The 23057-nt window shown below is 41.7% G+C and overlaps 1 protein-coding gene and 1 pseudogene across 2 annotated transcripts in view; one reads left to right on the top strand and one right to left on the bottom strand.

Moving 5' to 3' along the window:
• Positions 1–23008, bottom strand: part of ZMYM5 (zinc finger MYM-type containing 5) — a 42084-nt gene extending 19076 nt beyond the window's left edge. Inside the window, exons 1-4 of one of the 2 annotated variants that reach the window (XM_006146717.3) lie at positions 22791–23008; positions 21895–21964; positions 19410–19908; positions 19083–19176 (exon numbers count right to left, since the gene is read on the bottom strand). In XM_006146717.3, coding sequence (XP_006146779.1) covers positions 19083–19176; positions 19410–19898 — 583 coding nt within the window. In that variant the 5' untranslated portion in view covers positions 19899–19908; positions 21895–21964; positions 22791–23008. Of the gene's footprint in view, positions 1–19082; positions 19177–19409; positions 19909–21894; positions 21965–22253; positions 22771–22790 lie in introns of those variants that run through there. The other variant, XM_006146718.3, reaches the window with a different exon arrangement.
• On the top strand, positions 673–1462 carry LOC114007513 (39S ribosomal protein L21, mitochondrial-like; annotated as a pseudogene).
• Positions 23009–23057: the final 49 nt, after the last annotated feature.

The raw sequence follows: 23057 nt of genomic DNA, 5'->3' as shown, positions 1-23057 counted from the left end.
TTTAATTGTCAAAGGGAGTGTACATTTGGGGGCAGGGAGTCATGCTACAATTCCTTTCTTTTCCTTTTTCATTTCATCAGGATTTAGAGCACTCATGTACATGCACCTAGCATGTTTTTCAAGCCATCAGGGCTGGGATTCAAATCACTATCAGTCATGTGGAATGCAGTTCTTAATGCACTGTGCTTAACTACTGCAGAAAAGGACCAGCCCTGATTCTGAGTTTTTATGTTTTCATTTTAGCTTTGGTGCATACATAAAGCACCTTTGTTTGCAATACAATCATTCAGTTGTTCCTAACTTAAAACTTTTTATTTTATCTAAAATAGTTTTTGGTTTTAGTGTCTCCAGCTTAAACTGGAAGTCTTACCTAGAATTTCACACGTAACATTTCTAGAATAAATTTTAGGATCAGAAGGGGACTACCTTTACTCCAATTCCAAGTCACTCAATATATACAAGGGAAATGAAGACCTAGAAATGAGGCAATTTGCCAAAAAGTTCTGTAAGTACTAGATCCATAACTTAACTTGCGGGTATTCTTCATTTTCCCCTCCATCTGAACTCCTTTGTTTAAAGAACATTTAGTGTTTCTTCAATGTTGATCTGCTAGTGAGATTTCTCAGAGCTTTTCCTGTTCTTACTATACACAGTTTGGGAGGCTGCAGGGACATGGCGGTGCCTGTGACTGCCTCAGCCTTGACAGTCACCTTTGGGCGGCTGATGCCTGTGTAGCAGCAAAATCCTGAGACCTTCGGGCCGGGAGCAGCCTGCCTTTGGTCTGCTTCTCGAAGGTTCAACTCACAGAGCGCTTCATTTCCACAAGGATATGTTCCTAAAACATCCCTGAGTTCACCGCCTTGGCCAGAAATTGTTTTGCCAGACCCAGTTGAAGAGACAGACACAGACACCACATAAGTCCTACTGGTTGGGGTAGACAACTTCACACTACTTGGCAAGCCACTTCTTGGAAAGGATCTTGTTCAAGTAGAAGTCACAGTTATTGAAAAGACAATCATGGCCAAGAGTCAATATGAAATTTTTCTTTTTGAGAGGTTTTCGCTATAGGGGCGTGCGCTCGTGCGCTCACCAGATAGAGACAGAGAGACAGAAAGCGAGAAATCACCCCCCGGGGGGGATGGTCACGCTGCAATCCCTTCTCCTCCATTCTCCTCTTGGGATTTTGGGCACGCACGCACGCACACGCGCCCGGCATGTGTTTTAAGCCACCGGGTCCGGGACGCGAACCGCAGTCGACTACGTGGGAGTCCAGCGACATAGCCATTACGCTAACTGCTGGTTCCCAAGAGTCAATATGAAATTTAAGAAAAGGAAAAACTTCAGGAAGAAAAGGACTATTGTGACCCCACAGACCATCCTCCGGATAAACACCATTGAGATTACTCCCTGCTTCTCATGATCATTGAGCTAATATTTACAGAAGTATAAAAATAAACTAATTTTCCAAGGGGGAAAAAAAAGAAATAATATACACAGTTCATAATTTTTAAGTACAGAAGCCAATTAATTTTTTTATTGTATATATGTACAACCACCACCTAGATAAACACATAGACATTTTTTAAAAGAATTATTTATTTAATTTCATTTGTTATTATTACTTTTTAAAATTGATCAGACAGAGACAGAGAAAGAAAGGGAAAGTAAGAAAGCAAACCACCAGGTCTGGGACTCAAACTGTGGTTGACCATGTGGGAATCCAGTGCCTTTAACCACCATGCCACCTGTCGGTCCAACATATAAACAATTTCCAATATCTAAGAGGTACAATCCTTACATTAGCTAGTCATAAACCACCTTTTTATTCTGCTATTACCAAAGATCAGTTTTGCCTTATTTCAAATTTCATATAAATGTAATCATATAGTATCTACTTTTTTTTTTTTTTTGCTTTTGTTTTGCTGCTGTTGTTAATTTTTGCCAGAGGGTATATGCACTCACCAGAGAAAGATGGAGAAAGTGAGAAAGCACTTGCCACAGAGGATGGTCATGACCACAATCCCCTCTCTTCCATCTCTTTCTCTTGAGACCTTGGGCATGCCTGGCATATTTTTCAGGCCACTGGGTCCAGGACTCAAGCAGGACAGTGGGCTATGTGAGATCCAACTACCTTAACTATTATGCCACTGGCTGTCCCTATTCCTTTTTTTTTTAAATATCCCATGTGCTTGCCAGAGACCGAGAGAAGTCCCGCTGAACTGGATACGATCACACCACAGTCCCTTCTCCTTCATTTCTCCATTCAGTGTCTGTGTTGGGATTTGGGGCATGCACACACATCTTCAGCATGTTTCCAAAGCTGTGGGACTCAGGATTTGAACTGTGTGGTTGGTCAGAAGGGATACGGTTCCCCTAATTATTAGGCAAACAAGGATGGGCCAGTAAGTACTTTCATTTAGTTTCTTTTAACTCAACATTTGTAGCATGAGATTATTCTTTCACTACTGTTGAGTATTTCGTTGTGTGACTAAATACTACTAATCCATTTTACTACTGATGAACATTTGGGTTGTTTACATTTTTTTTTCTTTTTAATTTGCCAAAGGACACAGGTGCTTGCCAGACAAAAAAGGGAGAAGGCATCTTTCATTGGGTCATGGTCATACCACAGTTCTCTTCCATTTTTCCATCCTGTTGGGATGTAGAGCACCTCCCCCCCCAATATGTACCTGGTATGTTTCCCAAGTCACAGGGGCTGAGATTGGAACTGAGTGTTCACTATGTGAGATCCAAATTCCCTAACCACCAGGCCAAAAGGCCATTCCCTCATTTTAAAAAAATTCATGATAGTGTGCACCCACATATATGAGAGAGCACAAGATGAATATTCTCTACAGGTCATGCTGTGATCCCCCTTTCCCGGTTCTCCAGCCTGCTGGATCTTGGGTACTCACAAGTGCCCGGCATGTTTCAAATTGACTGGGTAGAGGATTCAAACTGTGTGGGCCACGTGGGATCTGGATTCTCTCTTTTTTTATTTGGAGAGTTTTGCTATAGAGTGTGTGCGCTTGCCAGAAAGACAGAGAGAGACAGAGACACATAAAGTGAGGAATCACCCCCCAGGGGGTATAGCCACACTGCAGTCCCTTCTCCTTCATTCTCCTCTCGGGATCTTGGGCACGCAGGCACACGTACCCAGTGTGAGTTTAAGCTACCAGGTCCAGGACTCGAACTGTGGTCAACTACATGGGAGTCCAGCGACATAGCCATTACACCAACTGCTGGTCCCAGATCTGGATTCTCTTATGCAGTGCACTACTGCTGTGCCACAGAGCCAGTTCTCTTTCTAATCATTAACAATGATTTTGTTAACATTATTCCTTTTTTTTTTCTTTGTGTGTGAGAAGACACACTAATGAGGTCTTTACATCATGATATAGCTAGTGTCAGCCAGCTTGAATCAGGGTACCATGCCTGCATGTCTAGCATGCACAGGAAAGTCCTGGAACATGAATCCATGACCTTTCCCATATGGGTATAGTTGTGTTACTGTTGTGCCACTGCCTGGCCTGATTATGATTTCTGCATAGTCTTCTAAGTTTCTTAGGGGTTTACTGATTAGAATTTATAAAGGTTCTTGAATCTGTAGGTTATATGTTTTTGTTCCATTCAGAAAATTAGCAGTCATTGCCCTATGTATCATCTGCTCTTTCTGGAATATTGGTTACATATCCTTTTAATCAAGTGTCATAGGTCCCTTACATTCTTTTCCGGGTTTCCACCCTTTGGCTCTCTATAATTAAGTTTAGATAATAATCTCTGATCAGGGCTCGAACTGTGGTCAACTACATGGGAGTCCAGCGACATAGCCATTACACCAACTGCTGGTCCCAGATCTGGATTCTCTTATGCAGTGCACTACTGCTGTGCCACAGAGCCAGTTCTCTTTCTAATCATTAACAATGATTTTGTTAACATTATTCCTTTTTTTTTTCTTTGTGTGTGAGAAGACACACTAATGAGGTCTTTACATCATGATATAGCTAGTGTCAGCCAGCTTGAATCAGGGTACCATGCCTGCATGTCTAGCATGCACAGGAAAGTCCTGGAACATGAATCCATGACCTTTCCCATATGGGTATAGTTGTGTTACTGTTGTGCCACTGCCTGGCCTGATTATGATTTCTGCATAGTCTTCTAAGTTTCTTAGGGGTTTACTGATTAGAATTTATAAAGGTTCTTGAATCTGTAGGTTATATGTTTTTGTTCCATTCAGAAAATTAGCAGTCATTGCCCTATGTATCATCTGCTCTTTCTGGAATATTGGTTACATATCCTTTTAATCAAGTGTCATAGGTCCCTTACATTCTTTTCCGGGTTTCCACCCTTTGGCTCTCTATAATTAAGTTTAGATAATAATCTCTGATATCCCTTCCAGTTCATTTATACTTTCTTCAGCTATGTCAACTCTTCAGTTAAAATGTAATGTCTCTAAAAATCTGTGTTGAGGGTCCAGCAGGTGATGTTGTGGCTAAGGCACTTGATTCCCACATGGTTGATATGGTTTGAACCCTAGGCCCTAAGCCCTGGACCCAGTGGCTTGAAAATCATGATGGGCATGAGTGTGTGTGCCCAAAATCCCAAGGAAAGAATGGAGAAGGGACTTAAGTCTTTTTTCTAGAGAGAGATTTCTCTCTATGGCAAAACCTAAAAACAACAGCAACAACAACAACAAAACAGTGTTGATAACCTTATTATAACCTAACACTTGAGGGTCACTTCTACTGTTGTCTTTTTGTCTCTTAATTTTCTGTCATATAGCCTTACCTCACTTTATTTCTAGTTGCTTTTTTCTACATGAAAAACTGCAACAACAATCTGAGGTTCTATATGACCTACATCATTTCAATCCAAAGGTTTACCCTTCTTTGTGGGCCCTGTGAGTCTATCAACATCTCTGCTTAGCTTCTCAGCTGCCTTTTCTGCAAATTGAACACATACCCATAAGGGAAAAACAGCTCTAAGAACTTGAATTACTTCTGAGTCTTCTCTCAGGTCTTAGAATCCTAATTTTTTCAGTGGTTGTAGCTCTATGATGCTTTCAACATGTATTTTACATATTTTGTTTTTTTCTTCCCTAATTATCCTCAGCAAGGGGATGAGAATTTAACATGTTTTTGAATAGAACTTCTTAGAATCAGGATCATGACCAGAAGTATACATAATGCAATATAAATCCAACACAGATGCAAGAGAAATCTCCAAATTTATGCATTTGCTATAATGAGTCTTTTACTGTTAGTATACAAAGGAGTACAATGAACTGAGTACATTTACTAAAACATAGTCTTCTCTAGGGCCAACAGCTGGTATAGTGGTTAAGGCACTGGACTCCCACATAGCTGACAATGGTTTGAGTCCCAGACCTGGTGGCTTAAAACTTAAGCCAAAAGTCCCAAGAGGAGAATGGAGGAAAAGGGATTGTGGCATAGTCAACTCCTCTGGGGGGGTGATGTCTTGCTCTCTCTCTCTCTCCCTCTCTTCACTGAGTACACACGCCCTATAACAAAAATCTAGAAAACCAAAACCAAAACCAAACACAGTCTACTCTAAACGTTAATGAAAGAATCAAATGGGAGCCAGCAGGTGGCATGGTGTTTAAGGCATTGGACTCCCACACAGCCAACTGCAGTTCAAGTCCCAGACCTGCCAGCTTGCTTTCTCATTTTCCTTCTTTCTCTGGTCAAATTAAATAATATTAATAATAAATAAAATTAAATACATAATTATTTTAAAAAGAGAATGAAATGTCTCAAAGTTTAATTATAATGAATATAATCACACTTTCATAGAATGCATAGTTTTATGTGTACTTCATGAAGAGTCACACATTTTTATAATGAAATTTAAATCTAAGAGAGCTAGATTTAAATATAAGAGAGAGTTTTACTATAGGGTGTATGCACTTGCCAGAGAGAAAGCAAGAAACCACCCCACAGGAGGATGGTCATGCTGTAATCCCTTCTCCTCCATTCTCCTCTTGGGATTTTGGGCTCATATGCACATATACCTGGCATAAATTCCAAGCCTTCAGGTCTGGGACTCAAACCACATTTGGCCATGTGGGACTCCAGTGATGTAACCATTACACCATCTGCTGGTCCTGACTTAAATATTTTTTTAAAAAAGAATTGTTTAGTGGGACCAGCAGGTGGAGTGATGGTTAAGGCGGTGGACACTCCCACATGGCCCAACACAGTTCGAGTCCTGAACCTAGCGGCTTGCTTTCTCACTTTCCTTCTCTCTCTCTCTTTCTCTCTCTGGTCAAATTAAAATCAATGAAAGAATAAATAAAATAAAATGTAAAAACTTGTTAAAAACAGAATTATTTATTTAATTTTATTTATTAATAGTATTTTCAATTTTACTTAGTATTTTTAATTTTACCAAAGAGAGACAGAGAGAGAAGGGGAAAGCAAGATACCAGGTCTGGGACTCAAACCGTGTTTAGCCATGTGGGAGTTCAGCGCCTTAACCTAAATGCCACCTGCTGGACCCTAGATTTAACTATCTTTTTTTTTTTTCTTTTGGAGAGGTTTTTCCTATAAGTAACCAGAAAGACAGAGAGACAGAAAGCAAGAAATCACCCCCCGGGGAGATGGCTATGTTGCAATCCCTTCTCCTCCATTCTCCTCTTGGGATCTTGGGCACACATGCACACGTGCCCAGCATGAGTATAAGCCACTGGGTCTGGGACTCGAACTGAGGTCAACTACATGGGAGCTGAGCGACATAGCCATTATGTTAACTGCTAGTCCTAGATTTAAATATCTTAACTCCAGAAATTCTTGCATTTTATAGAAGGAGGGTACCACAGAACCTTCAATTTATGTAAATGAGAAACATTTAACAACTATTCCTGAAGGAGCTTGATTTCAAATAATAACTATACAAGTAATACAATCAATGCCATCTTTTTTTTTTTTTTAAGAGAGACTTTTGCTATAGGGTACATATGCTCACTGGAGAGACAGAGAGACAGAAAGTTAGGAATCACCCCTGGGGGGATGGCCATGCCACAATCCCTTCTCCTCCATTTACCTTTTGGGATTTTGGGCACACAAGCACATGTACCTGGTGAGTGTTTCAAGACACTGGGTCTGGGACTAGAATAGCAGTTGACTACATGGGAGTCCGGCAATATAACCATTACACCATTTTCTAGTCCCCAATGCCATCTTATTTTTAAAGTTTCCTGGTAGGGCCAGCAGGTGGCATGGTTGTTAAGGTGCTGGACTCCCACATGGCTGACTGTGGTTTGAGCCTTTGATATGGTGGCTTGAAAATCACACCAGGCATGTATGCATCCATGGCCAAAATCCTGATAAGAGAATAGAGAAGGGACTGTGGTGTGGCCATCCTCCTGGGGAATGTGGTGGTGATGGAGAAGGTGGGGGTGATTTCTCATTTTCCCCTTCTTTTTTTTTTTTTTTGGAGAGATTTTCACTGTCGGGCGCGCGCTCGCTAGACAGACAGAGAGAGACATAGAGACAGAAAGCGAGAAATCACCCTCCAGGGGGGATGGTCACGCCACAATCCCTTCTCCTCCATTCTCCTCTTGGGATCTTGGGCACGCACGCACACACGCCCAGCATGAGTTTTAAGCCACCAGGTCCGGGACACGAACCACGGTCGACTACGTGGGAGTCCAGCGACATAGCCATTACGCTAACTGCTGGTTCCCTCATTTTCCCCTTCTGTCCCTGTTTCTCTCTGGTGAGCACATGTGACCTGTGGCAGAAACCTGGGAGAAAAAAGTGTTTCCTGGTAAACTTGATTAGTTTTCATTTTTAATTCCAGGGGGTCATGAGAACATCAGAAGATATAGAGACAAAGAGAGAAAGCAACTCCCTCAATAAGTCATATTCACATCACCATCCTTTTTACACTATTTCTCCATTGAATCAGGGTTTTGAGGACACATATACATGCACCTGGTATGTTTTTTACTTTTCTTTTTTTGGGAGAGGTGGTATAATTTTACTAAATGGCACATGTGCTTGCCAGAGAGAGAGAGAGAATGTGAGAAATTATCCCCATGGGGCATGGCCACACTGCAATCCCTTCTCTTCCATTCTCCTCTCAGGATTCTGGGAACGAATGCACATGTGCCCAGTCTGTTTCAAGCCGCTGGTCCAAGACTCGATCAAATAGCCAGCAGTGTGGGAGTCTAACACCTTAACTATTATGCCACTTGCTGACCCCCCTGGTATGTTTTTTTAAGCCACCTGAAGCAGGATTTGATCTGTGGTCAGCCATATGCAACCTGGCTCCATATGCATATGACTTAACTGCTATGCTATTAGGTTGGCTCTTTAAAAATATTTTCTTGGGACCAGCAGTCAGTGTAATGGCTACGTTGCTGGACTCCCATGTAGTCGACTGCGGTTTGAGTCCCGGACCCAGCAGCTTAAACTCACGCTGGGTATCTTGGACCTGGTGGCTTTCTCTTTCTCTCTCTCTCTCTCTCCCCACCCCCTCTGGTCAAATTAAAATAGATAAATAAATAAACGTAAACAAAGTAATTCTTTTTTTTAAAAAAGAATAAAAACAGACTGCTTTTACTATGCTATACTGAAGTTAAACAGAGAGAAAAATAATAAAAAGAATGTACTGAAACATCACAGCCACTCAGTAATGTTGTGAGAATAACAATGCAGTGAGTCAGTGTGCACACCTGAGGTGAGATGACCACTTGCATACGGTTCCTGACTAGAGCTGCTACTCCCAACACAACAGGCTTAGCTGGGAGGAAAGATATCTCTCTACCAAGGAAAGCTGATCACCTGAAACTGTAACAGCTGGGAGCCAAGAGAGAGACTCGTGATGGGACTAGCAGTTGGTGTAATAGCTATGTCACTGGACTCCCACGTAGCTGACCATGGTTCAAATCCTGGATCTGGTGGCTTAAACTCACGCTGAGTGTGTGTGTGTGCATGCCCAAAATCCCGAGAGGAGAATGGAGAAGGGATTGCGGCGTGGCCATCCACCCTGGGAAGGGGGTGATTTCTCACTTTCTGTCTTTCCCTCTCTCTGTCTCTCTGGGGAGAGCTGGCACACTGTAACAAAAATCTCTCTTAAAAAAATTGAGGCTGGCAGGTGGCATATTGGTTAAGGGTGCTAGACTCCCACATGGTTGACTGCAGTTTGAGTCCCAGACCTGGTGGCTTACTTTCTCACTTTCCCGCTCTCTGTAACTCTGTCCTCTACTGGTCAAATTAAAATAAATAAATAAATAAAGTTAAATAAACTAATTCTTAGAAAAAAATCATTGCTATTTCTTTTTCTTCTTCTTTTTTTTGGGAGAGGTTTTTTGCTAGAGGGCACATGCACTCGCCAGAAAGACAGAGAGAGAAAGAGAGACAGAAAGGGAGAAATCACCCTCCACGGGGAAGGCCATGCCACAGTCCCTTCTTCTCCATTCTCCTCTCAGGATCTTGGGCACACATGCACACGTGACTGCTGTGACGTGCTTGCTGTGAGTTTAAGCCACCGGGTCTGAGACTCGAACCACAGTTGACTACATAGGAGTCCAGCGACATAGCCGTTATGCTAACTGCTGGTCCCTTTAGAGGTTTTTTTTTGTATAGGGTGCGTGCACTCGCCGGAGAGACAGACAGCAACAGAGGGATAAGTGAGAAATCACTCCCTCCCTCCTCCTCCATTCTCTTCTCAGGATCTTGGGCACACACATACACGGGTCTGGTGTAAATTTTAAGCTACCAGGTCCAGGACTTGAACCGTAGTCAACATGTCAGAGTCCGGCAAACATTATGCCAACTGCTGATCCTCATCATTATTTCATCTAATGAGAAGATATCAGAAATATAAAGTATTGCTTGAATTAATGAGATAAAGGGATGACAAGAATAAAAATAAATTGGGACCAGCAGGCAGTGTGGTGGTTGAGGTGGTTGACACTCCCACATGGCCAACCATGATTCGAGTCCTGAATCTGGTGGCTTGCTTTTTCACTTCTCTCTCTTTCTCTCTCTCTCTCTGATCAAATTAAAATAAATGAATAAATTAAATAAAATAAATAAATATTTTAAAAAAAAGGAAAAATAAATTCAAGGGCTCTTTTCCTCCCTGGCTGTTTGAGGATATACCAGCATTGTGAATGACAAAGTAACTATCTGTAATGGGAAATTCATGACCAACCAACTACGTTAGAGGAACAAATGGTCATCGACGTCCTTCACCTCAGAAAGGCAACAGTACCTAAGGCAGAAATTCAGGAAAAATCAGCAAAGACGTGCAAGACCACACCAGATGTCATCTTTGTGTTTGGGTTCAGAATCCATTTTGGTTATGGTAAGACAACTGGCTTTGGCATGATTTATGAGTCTTTAGACTATGCAAAGAAAAATCAACCCAGACATAGACCTGCAAGACATGGCCTCTATGAGAAGAAAAAGAGTCATGAAAACAGCAAAAGGAATGCGAGAACAGAATGAAGAAAGTCAGGAGGGCTACAAAGGCCAATGTCGGTGCTGGCAAAAAGTTGAAGGAGGAAAGATTCTGTGACGTCTATCTGTGGTGACTGTGTGGATTTTTCATGAGAGAATTAATAAACTCAAAATTTTCAAATAAATAAATAAATTCAAGAGTAATCAAAATTGCTTTCATAAAACCTTGGCAGCTCTCAACTATGCCCACAATTTGTGTGGAATGATAGTATAATATCTAACTATGAAAAGTTTTTTCTTTTTGTTCTTCACAGGAAAAAGATTTGAAGAGATCTGAAGAGAAACCGGTGGATCATAATTTTTTTTAAAAAGTTAAGTATCAGTGTACACTACACTTATTTATTGAAAAGCATCTATTTACCCATATCTACAATTGATATGGGGTCCCTTATACTAGGAAAATCCTGGTTCTATCTCCAGAAGAGACTGGAAATCTCTCTGCAATAAAAGGCTCCTTGGGGACTGGTAGGTAGTGTGGTAGCTGAGGTGCTAGATCCCAACCTGGCCAACTGTGGTTCAAGTCCCAGACCTGGTGGCTTGCTTCCTCATTTTCTTGGTCTCTTTCTCTCTCTCTGGTAAGCACAAATGCCCTATAGCTAACTTATAAAATAAATAAATAAAATAAATAAATTTGGGGCTGGCAGGTGGTGTGGTGATTAAGGGTACTGGACTCCCACGTAGCTGATCACGGTTCAAGTCCTGGACCTGGCTGCTTGCTTTCTCACTCTTCCCCCCTCCTTGTTCCTCTATGATCAAATTAAAGTAAGTAAATAAAGATGAAATAAAATTTCTTAAAATAATTATTTAATTTTATTTATTCATTCATTTATTTTAATTTGACAGAGAGAGATACAGAGAGAGAGAGGGAAAGTGAGAAAATAAGCCACCAGGTCTGGTATTCGAACCATGGTCGGCCATGTGGGCGTGTCCAGCCCCTTATCCACCAAGCCACCTGCTGGTCTCCAAGATAAAATAATTCTTTAAAAAATAAAATGAAGTAGGGAACCAGCAGTTAGCGTAATGGCTATGTCGCTGAACTCCCATGTAGTCGACCGCGGTTCGTGTCCCGGACCCGGTGGCTTAAAACTCACGCCGGGCGCGTGTGTGTGCGTGCCTAAGATCCCGAGAGGAGAATGGAGGAGAAGGGATTGCGGCGTGACCATCCCCCCCTGGGGGATGATTTCTCACTTTCTGTCTCTCTGTCTCTCTCTGTCTGTCTGGAGAGCGCACGCACCCTATAGCAAAAACCTCTCCCCCCAAAAAAAAAGAAAAGCCATAATGTATTTTTCTATGCAAAAGTGCATCATGATTTTTCTGACAACCAAATACTTTAAAAATGTTAACATTTTGAGCCAACAAGTGGCACTGTAGTTAAGGTGCTGGATTTCCAGATGGACAACCATAGTTCGGGTCTTGAACTTGAACCCAATAGCTTAAAAATCATGCCAGGCACATGTGTGTGTGTGTGTGCCTAATATCCTGAGATGAGAATGGAGAAGGGATTGCAGTGTGACCATCTACCCTGAAGGGTGATTTCTTATTCACTATCTCTAGTGAATGCATGCACCCTATGACAAAAACCTTAAAAAAAAAAAGTGTGCCAAATTTACAGATTTTCATGAGAAACAGCTCCAAAATGAATCACAAATATAGCAAGATAACTATATTTGATATGAACTAATAATATACTTAATGATAAAATATCCAGTGTTTTCCTGAGTTAAAGACCAAGACAAAACTTTATACTCTATCCACTTCTATTCAGCACTGAATTAGAAACACGAAACAAAAGGGGATATACATGGCCAAACTATTTCCATAATACCAAGATTTTCCCATTCAATATGCCAGCATTTGTATTAATAGTACAAAAGCAAAACTGCTGGAGAGACCAGCAGATGGTTACATTGCTGGACTCTCACATGGCCAACTGTGGTTTAAGTCCCAAACCTGGCGCCTTGAAACTCATGCCAGGTGCATGTGTGTTCAAAACCCCAAAAGGAGAGTGGAGAAGGATTGTGGTGTGGCTATTCCCCCTTGGGGGTGATTTCTCCTTTCTCTGTTTCTCTGGCAAGCACAATATGCCCTATAGCAAAAATCTCTCTCTCTCTCAAAAAAAGGCAAAACTGTTGGTAATGGGAAAAAATTCATCAGACAGACAGTTTTTGTTATTGGGCACTTACAAAAAATAAAGCATCAACTCCACATATGGATATTCCTCCGACACCAACTATGGGGTTGTCAGAGAGTCGTGATGCATTTTTTACATAGAAAAATATGTCATGACTTTCCCAACAACCTAATAGTTACCTACAATTAGCAGCAGCTTTCATAGATTTAAAGGCATGGCCCCCAACAAGACCACCATCACTTTGATACTGCTTACACTTGGTCAGCTGGCTACAAACCTGGGAGATTCCCAAGAACCTCCCTAAGGTTTGTTTGATAATTTACTAGAATGACTCAAGAACTCAAGAAAACTTATTATGATTACAGTTTTATTATTCAGTATAAAAATCAGGAAGAGGCAAATGAAAAGACACAAAAAGAAATAGCTGGGAACATCCAAATGTTGATCTTCTAGACCAGTTCTCTGTAAAATCAGGTAGTATCAGGCCAGCTTCATGGTCTGGTGGGTAAGGCAGCTGGATCCCATATGGCCAACTGAGCAATTCAAGTTCTGGACCTGGTGGCTTGAGAACAAGGAGGGCATGTGTGCATGCACACCCAAAATCCAAAGAGGGAGAGAAGAAGAGATTGAGGTGTGCCCCTCCCCCATGAGTTGAAAGTGATGCTTTCTCCTATCACCCCCTCTCTCTGGCGAGCATATAGCATATGTGTTCTCTAGCAAAACAAACAAACAAACAAAAACAAACAAACAAAAACCAATCAGGTAGTATCATTCTCCTGATACACTGATGTAGTCACCAACTAAGAGGCTGCTTAGAATCTAGTTTTATGGGGGCTTAATTATGTATGCATAATTGAGCAAATCACTGATTGAACACAATCTCTACTTTTTCCCTTCCAATGTTTGTGATGGTACAAAGCTCCAACTCTCTAAATCACATTGTTAGTCTTTCTAAAGACCAGCCCTCATCCTGAGTCACCTAATGCCTTAACATAAATTCAAGTACAAGCCAAGGGGCTCATGAACAGAAAAGATACTTTTCATATTAGGAAAATTTCAAGGATTTAACAATCTCCGAAAGAGGAACCAAGGTCAATCTAAATTTTTCAAAATATTCTTTAGGGGCCAGCAGGTGGTGTGCTGGTTAAGGTGGCTGGATTCCTACATGGCCAACAGGTGGCTTGAAAATAATGCCAGGCATGTGTGCATGGGTGCCCAAAATCCTGAGAGGAAATGGAGAAGGGATTGAGGCGTGGCTGCCCCCCCAGGGGTGATTTCCTGCTTCTGTCTCTCTGTCTCTCTGGTGAGGGTATATACCCTATAACAAAAATCTCTCTAAAAAAAAAAGTTAAAAAAAATGTTCTTTATTCATGACAGCATGTGTTTCTGACAGTGAGATAGAGAGAAGGATTCTCTAGTGGGTCTGGTCACATCGGGATTCCCTTCCTCCAGTTTTTCAGCTTACTGGATCTTGGGAACTTACTCACATCCCCAACTATAACGTCCCCAACTACAGAGACCAGCTCGCAGATTCAAACCATAGTCTTCAGGTGGGACTCTGCTTCTCTTAAGTAGTGCATTACTGCTGTGACAGAGGGCCAGCCTTGACTTTTTACCAGAGAGACAGCGAGAGAGCAAGAATAAACCCCAGTGCAGTATCTGCAATCCTTTTTCCATCCACCATTTCTCCTTCTTGTCAGGATTTTGCACATGCATGCACAGATGTCTAGCATGTTTTTTAAGCCACCAGGGCTGGGATTCAAACTATAGTCCATCACATGAGATCCAGCTTTCCATCCATAGCACTCAATAATTGTGCTCTGGGGTCAGCTCTACAATTTTTGTTTTTACAAAAGGTCTTTGAGGAAATAGTAAATATTAATTCTACTAAACTTCAGCCTTTGGTTACATTTCAAAGTTTTTTTTTTTTTTTTTTTTTTTTTGGGAGGGGGGAAATGCACTCACTGGAAAGACAGAGACAGAAAGGAAAAGAAAGCACCTTCCCCACGGAGAATGGTCATGCCACAATGCCCTCTCTTCTATTTGTCCTTCCTTTCAGGATTTGGATTTACTATTTAAAAAAAACTTTTTTTTTTTTGCCAGAGGTCATGTGCACACAAGAGAGAGAGGGAGAGGGGAAAGCACTCCCCATTAGGGTGTGGCCACATCACAATCCCTTCTCCTCCATTTTTCCCTCCTGTCAAGAATTGGGCATAAATGCCCATGTGCCCAGTCTGCTTATTTTTTAATTTTTGGAGAGGTTTTTGCTATAGGGCACGCACGCTCACCAGAAGACAGAGAGAGACAGAGAGACAGAAAGCGAGCAATCACCCCCCAGGGGGCTGGCCACACTGCAATCCCTTCTCCTCCATTCTCCTCTAGGGATCTTGGGCACACACGCACACACGCGTGGCGTGAGTTTAAGCCACTGGGTCCGGGACTTAAGCTGCAGTCAACTACACGAGAGCCCAGCGACATAGCCATTACATCAACTGCTGGTCCCTTGCCCAGTATGCTTTTAAAGTTGACAGGGCCAGGACTCAAACCACACCATCGGTCATGTAGGATCCTGCTGGCCATGCTGGCCTCAGCTTTATTTTGATTTTTTTTTTTTTTGGAGAGGTTTTTGCTATAGGGCACGTACGCTCGCCAGACAGAGAGAGAAAGAGACAGAGAGACGGAAAGCGAGAAATCCCCCAGGAGGGATGGCCATGTGGCACTCCCTTCTTCTCCATTCTCCTCGGGATCTTGGGCATGCACGCACACACACCCGGCATGTTTTAAGCCACTGGGTCCAGGACACAAACCGCAGTCGACTACATGGGAGTCCAGCGACATAGCCATTACACTAACTGCTGGTCCTCTTATTTTGATTTTTTAAAAGAATTATTTAAGGGACCAGCAGATGGCATTAGCAGTTATATTGCTGGACTATCACATGGTCAACCTTGGTGGCTTGAAACTCAGGCCTGGCACATGTGCATATGTGCCCAAGATCCTCAGAGAAGAATGGAAAAGAAGAGATTTGTGGTGTGGCCATCTCTCCTGGGGGGTGATTTCTCACTTTCCCTCTCACTGTCTCTCTCTCTCTAGTGACTACATGTGCCCTAAAAAAACCTCTATTAAAAATTAATTAATTTTATTTATTATTATTATCACTGGGTTGTCAGGAAAGTCATGATGTATTTTTGCATAGAAAAGCATAGGAAGAATGTCATGACTTTTCAGGCAACCCCAATTTTTTTTTTTTTAAATGTTTTTGCCATAGGGCGCATGCACTTTCAGGAGAGGAGAGAGACAGAAAGAAACAATGAGGGGAAAAGTGAGAAGTTACCACCCAGAGGGAATGGCCACACCACAATCTGTTCTCTCCACTCTTGTCCTGAGATTCCGGGCAGGCACAAACACGCTCTGTCTGAATTTCAAGCCACCAGGGACTCAAAATGCAGTTGGCCATGTGAGAGTCTAGCACCTTAACCACTTAACCACTACACCATCTGCTGGCAGAAACAACCCAATATTTTTAACTTGCTCACCAGAGAGAGACAAGAGAGAGAAAGCAAGAAAGCAAGCTGCCAGGTCTGGGACTCAAACCTGGTCACCAATGAGAGTCCAGCACCTGCCCCAACCACACCTGCTGGTCCCATATTTTTAATACAATTTTTTTTTTACTAATTATTTATATTTCAAACTGCTTTGTCTGAAACTTGAACTGTACTATTGACTATGTGGGATCCAACTGCCATAACCACCATCCTACCAGCTGGCTCCTTATTCATTTTAAGAGTGAAAATTGAGATTAAAAAGTTTGAGAACAAGTGTCCTATAATAACAAAGTTATAAACAAAAGTATTTAATGTATTGGGTTGTTGGAAAAGTCATGACACATTTTTGCATAGAAAAAACACATCACGACCTTTCTGAAAACCCAATAGTTTCCAAAGTAAAAATGTGAAAACCACATAATGCTAAAATATAGTACTGGGAGGGGATGGCCATGCTGCCATCCTTCTCCTCCATTCTCTCAAAAAAAAAAATAAATAAATAAATAAATAAAATAAAAAATAAAGAGAAGGAAACTAATAAGACATAAAACTATATATATAATATGCTTTAAATTAAAAATTTGAAAAACCATAGGAGCAAAAGACTGAAAAAAGCCAAAGATTTTTTTCTGTTTGTTTGTTTTTTAAGTTTTGCTATCAGGTGCAAGCACTCACCAAAAAGACAGCAAGAGTGAGAGAAAGAGAGAAATTATCCCCCCCTCCGGGGGGAATGGCCACACTGCAATGCCTTTTCTTCCACTGTCCCCTCCGAATTTGGGGCATGCACACACATGCACCCAGTGTGATTCTCCAGCAAATGGGTCAAGGCTTTGAACCACGAAGCTGGCCATGTGGGATCTAGTACCTTAATCTCTATGTCACCTGATGGCCCCAAACCAAAGTTTTAATAGTGGTTACTTTTTTTTTTTTTTGAGAGGTTTTTGCTATAGGGTGCATATGCTCGTGAAAGAGAGAGACAGGCAGAGAGAAAGTGAGAAATCACCCACTGGGGGGATGGCGATGCCACAATCCCTTCTCCTCTATTCTCCTCTTGGGTCTTGGGCACACACACACATGCGCCTGGCATGAGTTTAAGCCACTGGGTCCAGACTCGAACCGCGGTTGACCACATAGGAGTCCAGCGACATAGCCATTATGCCAACTGCTGGTCCCCAATAGTGGTTACTTCTAGTCATTATGGTATAGTGTAAAGTCTTATTTTCTTTCTGTATTACTTATTTATTTTTAAAAATTTGCCACAGGGAAGTATGTTTGCTGGGAGGAGGATGTGGGACTTTCCAGAAAGATACTAGATCAGAGACTTGGTCAAAGACTTGAAACATATAGTCAGTCAGGTGGTATCCAACTGTCTTAATCACCATGTCCCTGGCTGGCCTCTTAATGTTTTCATTTTGCTTTGTTTTTGCTAGAGGACATGTGTGCTCATCAGAGTAAGAGAGACAGGGAGAGAGAAGAGAAAGCACCCCACCATGAGGAATGGTCATGCCACAATCCCTTCTCCTCCATCTCTCCCTTCTTTTGGGACTTGGGGAGAATGCATGCAAATGTCCAGCATGTTTCTCACACTATCAGGTGAGGTACTAGAACCATGTGGTCAGCAATGTGGAATCCTGGCTGCCTTAACCACCAGGCCACAGAGCAGGCCCTTATTTTCTTATTTCCACTGTTTCCTAAATATTCTGCAATAATCACACAATAACCACAAAATCAGAAGAAAAGTTAAAAAACAAAAACTAGTATTCCATTAAAGCAGTAACAGCAATTACGTTCTTAGGTTCAAGTTACTTTTTGATCATTTCCTAAAATTCAACAGGCTAAAAGTGCTAAAATGGTAAAAAGACAAAACAAAACAAAAACACCAAAAACTCCATATAAATCATGAGAAAGTCAAAAGAAAAAAATAACTAATTATTATAATTTTTCTTATATTTTAACAGAACAAGACTATCCACATAAACATTTTAAAAATACAGTTCTTTGATTTAAAGACAAGGAAGTTTTCCAACTTTTAAATTAAGCTACTGATAAACTGCTGATTTAAACACTAAAATCAGAGATGTAGCCCCAAAAGTAAAAAGTCAAAAATTAAAAATTTAACATAATAACAAATTAAATTCAATTATTATGTAGTGTTACTTCATTCTTCCAGATCACTAACTATATATCTTTTTTGAAGTTTATTTATTTATTTCAACACTGTGACCTACCCAAGCTCAGCCATCCCCAGATCATGAGTGTGCACATACCCAGTGTACAAAGAGAGGCCTTGGAATGTGAACCTGAGGCCCACCCCATGTGGGTCCAATAGTGCAGAACATTCTATTACCACTGCACCACCAGCTGGCATCTCCATATTTTTATTCTATGATTTTTATATTAAAATAAACAAGGGTTGTAGTAGTAGTCAAGGGTATTATCAACTAAAATAATTTAGAAGTAAATTGCATTGGGTAAAAAACAGATTATATCCCCTAAATTTCAGAGACCAAGTAGACTGCACAGTTTTATTAAGTACAACATTCTATCTTAATATGAAAATTGAGGGAGGGCCAGCTGGTGGTGGGCTAGTTAAAGCAGCTGTATTCCACCTGGCCAATGTTGTGATTCAAGTTCCAGACCCAAAGACTTGAAAAACATGCCAGGCACATGTGTGTGCATGCTCAAAATCCCCAAAAAAGAGGGAGAAATTGAGGAGAATGGATTGCGTGACCACCACAGGGGTGCTTTCTCACTCTCTCTCCAACGAGCGCATATGTTCTCTGGGAAATTAAAAAAAAGAAAGAATGTAAATATTTCATACATAGTATATAAATAAAACAGACATAAATATTAAAAGGAATTAAAATTTTATTTACTCGAGGAAAGAAGGCAAAAAATATATCACTTATTGCTTACCAGGGTTAGGATGTGTTGCAAATCCTTCATTGTGAAATACATCTCCTGCCACATTCATCCTACCAGGATTAAAAGGTCCTACTCCAGTCTTGGTCTGTGAATTTAAAGATGGGGTGTGTTTGTATATTAACACCAAATTACTTGGCTGAAGTCCTTTAGTGACATCTCCCAAGTTGGTATTCTATAGGATGTTATATGTGTAATCATTAAGTTCACATCTCGCTCAGCATTCATAGAGATTATACCTGTTTCTAAGGTGGTAACATTAATATGTATTTCAGAGTTGATTCTGTAGGAATAACACTATTACCCATTTCCAGAATTTACCTTACTTCTTGAAAGATTGGAAGTGGAGAAATCCAAATCTTTGATTCTGTTTTTAGTTCCAGCAAGTCCCCATTCAATAAAACCGGGAGAATTTTTTTCTTTGTCTCCATTTCTTCCTATGTCCTCCTCATCATCAATCACAATTATCTCACTTACATTTCCCTTCTGAGAAGCCAAATCTCTTGAGGAAGTAAGAATTACAGAATAATTTCTTTGTGGCTTTTCAATTTCTGATGATGCAAACACAAAGTTTCTTTGATCAGCTATCACTGGAGCACAAACTGAAGGAGGCTGTATAGATTCAATAAATACAACATCATCATCATCATCATTGTCCACTGATGAGTTTTGAGTTGTATTGACTAAAGGACTAGTTGTATCACCAAATGAGTATCCTAAGTCTATGAGACTAGCTGTCATGGTTGTATTTCCTAACAAAGCAGGAGTCTGTCCAGTCAATTCTAATCCTTCCACTGAACATTTATCCATGCCAAAGAACCTGTAAGAGATAGAGAAAAGAAAAAGTTCTAGTATATTATACTTTTTGCATTTTACTACGATGAAACACCACAAGTAAAATTTTAAATTATTTTCTTTATGTGACTTATAAGCTAAATTTTAGAGAAAAAAACTGATGCCCTGTTTTTCTTCTCTCATTATTGATTTAGTGTTTGTCTCTTCAGAGTGTGATAGAAATTAAGTATGCAACTTTGGTAGTCCTTTAAAAGAGTAATCAATTTATAAGATACTCACTTTAAGCTACTCATCTTTTATAGTGAAAAAATACCAGAGACTTTCTTGACATTAGAAAATAGCAACAAAGGGCCAGCAGGTGGCATGGTGGTTAAGGTGCTGGATTCCCATATGGCCAACAGGGATTTGAGTACTAGGCCTGGCAGCTCACTTTCTCTCTCTGGTGAGCACACGTGCTCTGTAGCAAATTAATTCTATTAAGTACCAATAACCCAGGGCCCTAATATAATCACTACATTTTATATGCTTTAAAAAATTATTTTTAAAAGTTTATTCATCTATCTTCTACATGAGTGAGAGAGACAGAGTGAAACAGAAACAGGTAGACAGCACTCTTAACAGGGCCTTGGGGCCACACTCTTCCCCAGCCAACCCTGGATGATGCATACTCAGCATATTCCAGAAGGAATAAGTCTTAGAATTATTTGTATTTAATTTTATTTATCTTATTTGACCAGAGAGAAATAGAGCGAGAGAGAGAGAGAGAAAGAGAAAGCGAGAAAGCAAGCCACCAGTTCTCGAACCACAGTCAGCCATGTGGGAGTCCAGCTCCCTTAACCACCATGCCACCTGCCAGCCCCTAAATGAAATTACTTTTATTTTTAAAAAGAAAGAAAATAACAGAAAGCACATTCTTTCTTTTTTTTTTTTTCCTGGACCAGTTAGTGGCATGGCAATCGGGGTGCTGGATCCCACGTGGCCCACTGTGTGGTTCAAGTCCTGGAAACTGTGGCATACAAAACACACCCAATGTGTGTGCCTGCCCAAAATCCTGAGAGGAGAATGGAGGAGATGTGATTATGGCATGGTCATCCCCTCCAGGAGTGCTTTCTTACTTTCTTCCTCTGTCTTTCTGAGAAGTGTACACACGCTACAACACAAAAACAAAAACAACAATAATGAAAAAGTCAATTGCGGCAAGGATTGGTGTAAAAAAACATCAGCTGAATAGCTGACAGAGACCTGGTCATTTGTACTGGACCCAAATAAATACACAGATCACTTTATGGTAGCAAAGAAAATAAAAAAACAAACCTTAACTTCATAATGGAGGGATTAGGCAATCACTACTGATTCAGTGGTAAATCTTATATTCAGGAACAATGTGACAACTATCAATAGATTATATATTCCCTGAAGTGATGGTGACTAGAGGATTGTCAGGATATAAAGTCTTCCTCAAATTTAAGGCAAACACATAAAAAAAAAAAAAATCTCTTCTTCAACCTAAAGCAATAGATTTAGCAAGTTTTTTTTAATCCAACAGTCAAAACTAAAAAAAAAAAAAAAAAAAAAGAAAAAATCTATTACAGAAAAGGTTAAATGCAAAGAATTTTTAATTCAATTTTATTTATTCATTTATTCATTTTAATGTGACCAGAGAGAGAGAGAGAGAGAGACAGAGAGAGAGGGAGAAAGTGAGAAACCAAGCCACTAGTTCCGGTACTTAAACCGTGGTCAGCCATGTGGGAGTGTCCAGCACCTTAAGCACCATGCCACCTGCTGGTCCCCCCAAGTGCAAAATATTTTAAATGGAGCTAAATTTAAATCCTATTTTCAAATTCTACAGAGCACCAGGAGTGTAAATACCAGCATGCACTCCTACTGCCTCCCCAGGAATGACCCTAGCTTGGGTCCTTAACCATGAAAACAGAAAGGCAAATCCCTCTGGAGGAACACTCTACTATGACACTGATTATGTTAAATAGAAAAGCTAGATAAAAGGACTCACTACGAAGATGTTTTCCTTCTTAATGTTTGTCAAAGCTTCACGAGATTGGCGTGAAGGTTGATTCCTGCTCCTAGAACGAAGAGAAGAAAAATTATTTAGTTACAACAAATCTGGAGGAAGCACCAACCCCTAACATCAAAGTAGGAAGGAGGCAAAAGGATAAGTCTAAAAGCCCCTCAATGCTCTTCTATCCTTCCCAAAAGTAATAGTTGTGGAAAAACAAGTGAAGGAAAACAAGAAACTGTAGGAACTCGTAGGACAAGGCAAAGCTAAATATGTTCCTTCAAACTACACAACTGGAGGGGGGGAACTGAAGTGGGCTGAGGGCACCAAGCCGACTCGGGGAGAGCAAACGTCACCTCGAGGCCAGCAGGGGATTCCTCAACTCGCCAACCTTCGTCTCCCCATCTGCGTGCACCGCCTGGGAGGTAGCGGGCGACTCGGATCTCCGCTGGGCGGGCATCGTCCGTTTGCCGGAACACTTGCCCTGTGCCCGAGGTTTACGACTGGCTCCAGGTCCGCCATTAGAAACGCTCAAATAAGTACAATTTCGTGGACAAGGGGAGGTGAGGAGCCCAGGGGTGAACCAGGCGGGACAGAGGCAGCAGCTCTGGCCCCGAAAAACTTGAGGCCCTCGTCTTGGGCTCACAGGGTGAAAGTGCAGCTCACAGCAGGAGAGCGCGGCAGGCGCCCGTTCCCCGCCCCCCTCAAGAGGAAAAGATCCCGCGACCTCCTCGGCCGCCCTGGCAGCCGCCTCACCCAGTGCGCCGAGCCTGGGCCGCACAAGGGGCGCATGTGACGGGAGCGGACCCGGGGCAGCCCCCGAGGAACGCTGCTCCCGACCTCCCCTAATCTCCGCGGCTCAGGACTGGAAAGAGAGAGGGAATGAGCCTCACCCGGCTCAAGAGGCGCTTCCGTGGGACAAACCTCCCCTCCTTCGCCGACCCCCGCCCCCTCCGGCGACAAACGCAAATTGGCTCGGTTCAGGCCCTGTTCTAGCGCTGGTGAGGAGGCAGCGGAGGCGGAGGCGGTTGAGCCCGGGGAGGCCCCGCCCTCTGGGCACTCATTGGCCTCGGGGAGAGGTGGCTCGGACCGCCTTCGGAGCGCCCATTGGCCTTCCTTCAGGACGCCCACCCAGTGGGGTGGTCCAAGCACATGTCTGC

This window comes from Tupaia chinensis, unplaced genomic scaffold, assembly GCF_000334495.1.
Source record: "Tupaia chinensis unplaced genomic scaffold, TupChi_1.0 Scaffold000186_1, whole genome shotgun sequence".
Taxonomy (NCBI): domain Eukaryota; kingdom Metazoa; phylum Chordata; class Mammalia; order Scandentia; family Tupaiidae; genus Tupaia; species Tupaia belangeri.
Note: the sequence above shows the minus strand (reverse complement) of the source record. Positions and strands in the feature narration are given on the sequence as shown.